General features: G+C 49.1%; 1 protein-coding gene and 1 long non-coding RNA gene across 2 annotated transcripts in view; one reads left to right on the top strand and one right to left on the bottom strand.

Moving 5' to 3' along the window:
- LOC115529959 (serine/threonine-protein kinase DCLK2-like) overlaps window positions 1-5,025 on the bottom strand; it is a 13,754-nt gene extending 8,729 nt beyond the window's left edge. Inside the window, 7 exon segments of the mRNA XM_030339107.1 lie at window positions 2,291-2,374; window positions 2,377-2,427; window positions 2,430-2,637; window positions 2,672-2,744; window positions 3,592-3,709; window positions 3,711-4,305; window positions 4,530-5,025. Of these exon segments, the coding sequence (XP_030194967.1) occupies window positions 2,291-2,374; window positions 2,377-2,427; window positions 2,430-2,637; window positions 2,672-2,744; window positions 3,592-3,709; window positions 3,711-4,007 (831 nt within the window). The 5' untranslated portion in view covers window positions 4,008-4,305; window positions 4,530-5,025.
- Window positions 5,026-5,313: 288 nt separating this feature from the next.
- On the top strand, window positions 5,314-7,995 carry LOC115529172 (uncharacterized). Its single transcript, XR_003973473.1, has 3 exons — window positions 5,314-7,050; window positions 7,175-7,402; window positions 7,681-7,995. It is a non-coding gene; the product is annotated as an uncharacterized LOC115529172 (long non-coding RNA).
- Window positions 7,996-8,590: the final 595 nt, after the last annotated feature.

The following is an 8,590-nucleotide window of genomic DNA, read 5'->3' as shown; positions in this document are numbered from 1 at the left end:
AGAGAGAGGTTAGAGAGAGACATAGACAAAGAGAGAGAGGTTTGAGAGAGACATAGACAAAGAGAGAGAGGTTAGAGAGAGACATAGACAAAGACAGAGAGAGGTTAGAGAGAGAGAGAGAAACAGAGAGAAATAGATGCAGGGAGAGAGGGTAGAGATAGAGACAGAGAAACAAAGAGAGGTTGGAGAGAGAGAGACACAGATAGAGGTTAGAGAGAGAGACGTGGAGACACAGAGAGAGGTTAGAGAGATAGACATGGAGACCGAGAGAAAGAGTTAGAGAGAGACACAGACAGAGGTTAGCGAGAGAGAGAGACATAGAGACACAGACAGAGGTTAGCGAGAGAGAGAGAGACATAGAGACACAGACAGAGGTTAGCGAGAGAGAGAGACATAGAGACACAGACAGAGGTTAGCGAGAGAGAGAGACATAGAGACACATAGACAGAGGTTAGAGAGAGAGACATGGTGGCAGAGAGAGAGAGGGTCCGGGAGAGAGAGAGAGAGAGAGAGAGAGAGAGAAGAGAGGAGAGAAGAGTAGGAGAGAGGAGAGAGAGAGAGATGCAGACAGAGGTTAAGAGAGAAATCAAAGTCACAGTGAGAGACAGCCTGGTCAGCTAGAAGGAGAGTTTCTAGATATAAAATGTTATGTATTCCATTACTGACCATCTAAACCGTTAGTCACATCCATGTAAAATCTCACAACCACCTAGCGACAACTGATATCTAACACTGTATGTAGACATGAATAATAATTCTGCAACTGAAAGTCATTTTTTTCAGGATTATTTCCGTAGTGGCATCCTCTACTGGGCTCAAAGGCCATACTGGGCTTTACTGAGCTCTGCTGTCTTTACTGGTTCTACTGGGATCTACTGGCCCTCCTAGACTCTGCTACTGGGCTTGCCACCATTTGAGAAAGAAAACTGTGTGTGTGTGTGTGTGTGTGTGTGTGTGTTGTGTGTGTGTGTGTGTGTGTGTGTGTGTGTGTGTGTGTGTGTGTGTGTGTGTTTCTTTTTGTCTGTGTGTGCGTATGCGTAAAATTATATTTGCATGTTGAGACTTCAGATAGACACACACACAAACACACACAACCACACACACACACACACACACACACACACACACACACACACACACACACACACACACACACACACACACGCAGTGTAAAAACTCCATGTTAAAGTCGAAACGCAGAGAGAAAGATAGAGAGAGGTTTAGAATGTTAATGATGTATAGTTGCGAGGGAGAAAAAATAGACACACAGACACACCCACACCCCCATCCACACACACACAGGAGAGCTGAACTTCAGACGCTGGCATTACGTTTTCTGGAGGTCTGTTCTATATCTGCCATCACAATCCGATGAGACGTAATGTGATTTGAAGAGGGAGGAAGGGGAGGGGGGAGGGAGGGAGGGAGGGAGGGAGGGAGGGAGGGAGGGAGGGAAGGCGAGTTTTGAGATAGAGAGGACCGAGAGCAAGGGAGGGGGGGGGGGTGGGAAGAAAGAGACGGAAGGAAAAGAAAAAGCAGGGGGAAAAAGAGACACTGTGTGTGTGAGTGTGAGGGAGGGGGGGGGGCTGGCTGGAGAAAGGATTTGTTGTCATGCCAACTCAAATGCCCAATTCCCTCTGTATTGTGTGTTGTGTGTGTGTGTATATGTGTGTGTGTGTGTGTGTGTGTGTGTGTGTGTGTGTGTGTGTGTGTGTGTGTGTGTGTGTGTGTGTGTGTGTGTGTGTGTGTGTGTGTGTGTGTGTGTGTGTGTGTGTGTGTGTGTTAGGGTCTCCCACTGCTGAGAGGACTAGACAGAAAGGGACAAAGGCCACACACAAACACACAAACACACACACACACACAACACACACACACACACACACACACACACACACACACACACACACACACACTCAAACACATACACACACAAACACATACAAATATGGTGTTGATGTGTATGTGTGCAAAGAATGTCTCCTTACATTCTGCTACTATATTAGTATCAGTAGTAGTAGTCGTAGTATTAGTATTATTAGTATAGTATTAGTATTAGTACTATAGTGTATTACCTGTTTCCCATCCAGGGCATAGAGTATCTTCACTGCTCCAGAGTCTAGTTTGATAGCCAGGAAGTTGAGGTGGCATTACTAGTACTAGTATAATTAGTGTATAACCTGTTTCCCATCCAGTGTGTACAGTCTCTTCACCGCTCCAGACCCTAGTTGATGGCCTGGGTGATGTGTGGGTCATACTAGTCCTGGTATAAGTAGTAGTAGTAGTGTATAACCTGTTTCCCGTCCAGTGTGTAGAGCCTCTTCACCGCTCCAGAGTCCAGTTTGATGGCCTGGGTGATGTCAGCCAGGACCTGCCTGGAAGGAGTGAGCCCGTCTTCTTGTTGAGCAGGATACGGACCCGCCTTGCGGGGCTTCAACCCCGCTGCGAATGACGGTCACCAAGCTTGGGCTTGATGAAGTCTTTACTCTCCCGGCTCTCCCCTCTCTCCCCTCTCCTCCCCTCTCTCCCCTCTCTCCCCTCTCTCCCTGGGCGGGCGCCGGGGAGACCGAGACCCCCCCCGCCGACCGCGGCGGGACCCCTGGAGCGCTGGCCGCCACGCCAGCGGCGGCGCCGGGGTTGTTGTTGGCGGCGGCGGAGCGGCGCCGGGCTTCCAGCTGAGGGTAGGAGGATCTTGGTGTAGTCGACCTTCTGTAGGTTCTCGTTGGACGCACACACGTAGCACTCTCCTGAGGGGAGGAGACAAGGAGGTGAGAGGAGAGAGGGAGAGGGAGAGAGGGGAGAGAGGGAGAGAACAGAGATGGGAGGGGAGGAAGGGGAGATGAGAAGAGAGGAGACAGGAGGAGAGGGGAGGGGAGCCATGGAGAGACCGAGAGACGGAGGAAGGAGGAACGAGGAGATAAGGGGCCAAGGATGAGGACAAGAGGAGAGGGGAGGAGAAGAAGGGACGTGAGGAGAGAGGAGGGGAGATGAGAGAGGGGGAGGATGATATATGAGAGAAGAGATGAGGTGGGGAGAGGAGGAAGGAGGAGGGAGGGGAGGAGAAGAGGGAAGAGAAGAGAGAGGAGAGGAGGGAGGAGGAGGGACGAGGAGGAGAGCGGAGAGGAGTGGAGCCGAGGGGGAAAGGTAAAGTAAAGAAGTCCAGTTAACATGATATCACTTCCTGCTGTCCATTAGACCCCATAACATACCTATACCACTTGCTGCTAGTGTTCGAGTGAGTGTGTGTGTGTGTGTGTGTGTGTGTGTGTGTGTGTGTGTGTGTGTGTTTGTGTGTGTGTTGTGTGTGTGTGAGAGTGTTTGTGCATGAGTGGTGTGTGCGTGTCAGTGTGTGTGAGTATGTGCGTGTGCCTGTGTGTGTGTCAGTGTGTTTGAGTATGTGCGCGTGCCTGTGTGTGTGTGTGTGCGTGTGTGTCTGTGTGTCTGAGTGTGTTCGTGTGTGTGTGTGTGTGTGTGTTGTGTGTGTGTGTGTGTGGGTGTGTGTGTGTGTGTGTGCTGTGTGTGTGTGTGTGGTGTGTGTGTGTGTGCTTGCACGTGTGACTGTGACTATGACTGTGACTGTGTATCTTTGTATACCTTCAATCAGCTCGTCCATGCTCGTTATCTTCTTACTTCCGTCCGCGGTGTAGATGGTACGCACGCCCTGCGGGAGGTGCAGGTTGTCCGCCAGGGAGCGCGTGAGCTCCATGAGCAGCGGCGTCTATTGAACGGAAGCGGTCGCTGGAGACAGCGTAAACGAGACCCTTGAAGTAGCGGTCCCCGTTCCGGTAGAAGCGGACTTTCTTGGCCCGTTTCTCCGACGTGAGCGCCTGCAGGGTGCGCGTTCGGTAGTAGCTGCAGTTGGCGCTGTGCGCGGGGCTCGGGACCAGGCTGCTGCCTCGAGACCCCGGGCCGGACGACTCATCTCTCTTGGTGCGCGTGGAGCGGCCCCGTCGCACCTTGTCCCGCTCGTCAAAGTGCTCCAGCTCGAGGCTCTTACCGTTCAGCGACATGACGATGGGGTCTGCGTGCGAGAAGCGTCGCTACTTTCCTCTTCCAGGGAGCGCGTCTCTCCACATGTTCCGAAAGCTCTCACCAGATGTTCTCTCTCTCTCCCGTCCGCGGCTCGAGACCCGGTCTGCTCCTGTCAAATCCCGATCAATGTCTGCGGTTACTTCTTCGTCTCGCGCCCCGCTGCTCGTCTCTCTCGTGCCGGTTCGTCACGCCCTCCACCGGCGTCTTTAGCACGGTGATGCGCGTGCCCGCTGCGGCTCCATCGCTCTCCGGTCTACCAACACACGGTCTCCGGTGCTGTGAGTGGGGGGAGAAGGCTTTATACGCGAGATGAACGGAACCCAATCTCTTCATTGTAATTATACTATAATCACGAGAATGTTAGCCTATTGCATCCGGTTCCCTCAAAATAATAATCGATTTATGTCGGCTAAACGAGACGAATATTCATCAGCAGACACAACAGTCTATCCGCTCAGATGCACACACGCACACACACACAGACACACACACACACTGACCAATAACGCCTTTGCACGGGTCCGTTGCTAGGGAGGCTTCCTTCCTCCCGGTACTCCGTTTCGGCACGAGACACAGCGGTCGTGCGTCGTCTTCTTAACCACCGCACGAGGGATGCGGAGATGTCCCGGTGTGTTGATGGGCGGAACGCGCTCGTCTCGGGCCTAACTGCCCCCCGCACAGTGCTTCAACTGCACGAGCCGCCGGTTCCGCTGGACGCAACGTCAATCATCCACGAGACAGCATGGCCGCTGCCGCAAGAGAGAGGAGGAGGAGAAGGAGGAGTAGCAGCAGGGGGAGTAGGCTGAGGAGGAGGAGGTGGAGGAGGAGAGAGCGCTAGACAAGTCGACCCGGTAGCCCCCCTCTCTACTCGTTCATACCATACGTGTCGATGACACGCACGTCTCTCCCTCCGTCGATCACTCCCTCGGCCCGCCCCTTTCTCTCTCTCTCTCTCTCTCTCTCTCTCTCTCTCTCCCTCTCCCTCTCTCTCCCCTCTCTCTCTCTCCCTCTCCCTCTCCCTCTCTCTCTCTCTCCTCTCTCTCTCTCTCTCTCCTCTCTCTCTCTCTCTCTCTCTCTCTCTTCTCTCTCCTCTCTCCTCTCTCTCTCTCTCCTCTCTCTCCTCTCTCTCTCTCTCTCTCCCTCTCTCCTCTCTCGCCTCTCTCCCTCCTCTCTTCCCCTCTCTCTCCTCTCTCTTCTCTCTCTCTCTCTCCTCTCTCTCTCCCTCTCTCTCTCTCCTCTCTTCTCTCCTCTCTCTCCTCTCTCCTCTCTCTCTCAGGCCCGAGCTCCATCAGCAGGTGCGCGGTGAAGCAGAAACAGAGGAACGCTCACGCTCACCGGCCGGGAGAATAAGGGAGAAGCAAGTCGACCCCCGCCCAGGTTCATAGTGCCCATAAGACTCAAAACTGAAACTAGCGTACAGCATCATGAAAACGAGTTCCTATTTTCTGATTGTCACACGTCTTTAAGCTGTCTACTTCTAAGTAACTAGAGCTACCTTATAGCCGTATTCACTTGCTTGTTATTACTGAACGTTTTAACCGTGTTGAATAAATAATAACGTAATTATTACCCTCCTCCTCTTCCTCCTCTCTTAAGTGGACTAAATGTTTGATGAGGACAGCCAAGAGGGGCGGGGCCAACCGAATTGCTGGCAGGGAGGGTCGCTGGTTCCATCCAAGGGTTGCTTAGTGCCTGTCTTTGGTTTAACTTGTTAAGGCTTTATAGTGATTGGATTAACTGTGGTAAAGGCTTCATAGTGATTTAAGTGTGGTAAAGGCTTTATAGTGTTTGTTTAATTATGTTATCTGCTAGACTCCATAGAACAAATACACATGGAGAGTAGGCTAATCTATTCTATATTTTCTGATATGTGTCAGTGTGGCCACTAGATGTCCCTGTATCCTCAGTATTGTTTTATACCGGGGATCATACGGATATTCTCTCTTCTAAACTCTAGCACACAGAAGGCTGCGGAGGAGGGCAAGCGGGCAGCGTCTGGAGGGGACTCACCACGGAGCTCCACCAAAAGGAGCGGAAGTGGCAAGGCCAGCGGGAGACGTGGAGGTCGTGCACGCCATGTAGGCCGATGGACCGGCCTAACTACAGGTTTGTTTATGTGCAAATCCGATTCCGATTAGTTTACTGCAATTACTGCAAAAACAATTGCCCAATTTCATTAAGATGTTATGTAGAGTAGTCCAATAATAGAAGAAATCATCGGCTCCTGAATTAAACAAAAAAAAGTACAGAATTTGTAATTTGAGGAAAGGTCCATCACTATGTAAAAAAAGTATTGAATGGAAACAAAATAACCGAGGACTGCTAGGAACGTTAGTTATCGCACGGCACACAAGTGCAAGGAGTGGCCAGGTATTCCGGATGCAGGAGTTGGATGGTGAAGGATTTCTCTTATCGCACCCCCCATCCACATGTATCTCAAGAGGAGAGAATGGAGAATATACCTGAGCAAGGTAAGGTCTGACATAAATCTACCTGTCTAGTCTTCCTGATCCTTTTCTAATTTATTCAGTCTGCTGCCATATACAGAACGTTAAGTCATTCGAATTCACTTTTTGTTTGGACGGATCACATTTTACCCACAATGCAAGCACAACACTGTGCCTGCCAGGTCCCTAGCTTCACATTGTCAGTTGGCAAACCAGTCATCTTGATTACCATCAACGCTAAAAACGAGTTTCTTATTGAGATATATCTTAGTCCAAGACTAACCAACACATACATACAGTATGTGTCAATGATCATGACTAATGTTCTTTTGTTATGTTAGGGTTTTATGATTTGCATCAGCCACGTTATGTGTGCCAAACATGCCTGCAGCAGCGGGCCCCTGATGTGAGAGACCTAGTCAGGAGTGAACATTGGCCAGCGTCTGCCAATGCTTCCACAATCTACACCATGGACCTCCTCAACTCCTTTCAGGAGCTGAAGTGGATCTCACTTGGATTCTTCAGGCAAGCCTTTGCAAAGCTGCTGGAACATCGCACACTGTGTGCAGGAAGAGTAAGTATGATATCACAAATACCATTTACTATGCTCACCAATATTATCAGCTAATTATTTTCATACACTTTGACTATCTCAAAAATGGGTTTTCTTATACTGATATACTTTCTTGTCTGGACAGACCAACGGGGATGACCTGCAGAGGAGCTTTCTTGAGTTTGCATACGCCTCCTTTGAGAAAGAGCAGCTCTGCTGTGATACCCCTTTCACCTGCCCTGCCTGCATGCCTGAAATGGTAGCAGTGTCAGCAGGTGGCAACAGGAAGCCTTATCGCAATGGCAATACTGGAAGGTGGACTTTAAGTTCTCTTTGGTAAATTAGTCGCGACTGTAAGTGACAACAAGAGTAGGTAATGGATGTTTTATATCGTTTCCCTAGATCTAATGACACTCCCTTTTTTGATGGGCTATTTCTAGCCAAAGAAAGTGAGATGACTGATTTTGTTTTGCCGTCTGTAATTTTTAAATACAGACAGCGGTGAAAATTTTTAGTTTAAGCTAAAAACTCACAAAGTACTTCTGTAACTAAAGGAACCATTACCTGTCCTGTACTTCTAGAAGTATTGTATACTCCCTACTGTTTTGTTGTGAATTACATTAACAATCTTTTTATGCACTATATTCACAGACACAGGGGAGAGGCGAATGTGAAGACTCTCAGTGGGCAGCAGCAAGGGAGACCTCTAGGCGGGCCTCTAAACTCGATGAGGAAGGCGTTGAGGTTGCGGTGTGTCAGCATGGCTTCCTTTTAAAAGCCCTTAACATCTACCGGAGGGGGGAGATATTTGCTTATCCTATGTATCTCCAAGAGGAGCTTCTCCCAAGCAAGGCACCGTTTTTTGCGATGGAAATGATGCAAGTACTGCCCATACACGTGGCATACCTCTTTAACACTGTTCTGATCTTCTTTTCTTTTCTTTAAATAAAATTCCTCTCAAACGTCTCCACTGTATCCAATCTACCCATATTGTCATCTACCTGCTCCCCTCTGTCCTTTTCCAACTCATTAATGTAAGCTGCACTATGCCTCCTTTTTTCTTTTCATTAATTGTGTGCAGCAGTCTCCCTCAAAAGCCTTGGTGGCCCTGCTCCTGATCATAGCACCTGTACATTTATCTTTTTCACACTTATTCACTCTGGCCTCCAGCTGCAGCTTCTTCACTTTGCATTGTCTCACATTCTGTTGACCGTTGTTCCCTAAACTCTTATCCTTAATCCCTTATCCTCTCTCAATATGCTTGCTCTTGTAACATTCATGAATTCAAACCCCAAATAACTTCCCCTTTCATAATGAACCACATATCAGAAATAATAGAGGCATGACCACTCCATTAAATGTATAATATTATTCCCATTTCTCCATATTCTCTTTTGCTAAACAGACATTTATCCTGCTCTGCCTCATCTTTCCCATTCCATTTGTTCTCTCAAACCCCTCTTTGTTAGGGTTATCTGCCCTTCACACATCAATAAGGCTGTTCCCAGATATAATATTGAAAAAAAGATATCCTCTAAAATTCTCTAATTTCCCTTTCAAC

This window comes from Gadus morhua, chromosome 17, assembly GCF_902167405.1.
Source record: "Gadus morhua chromosome 17, gadMor3.0, whole genome shotgun sequence".
Lineage (NCBI taxonomy): Eukaryota > Metazoa > Chordata > Actinopteri > Gadiformes > Gadidae > Gadus > Gadus morhua.
The sequence above is the reverse complement of the archived record's forward strand: the minus strand, read 5'-3'. Positions and strand labels throughout refer to the sequence as shown.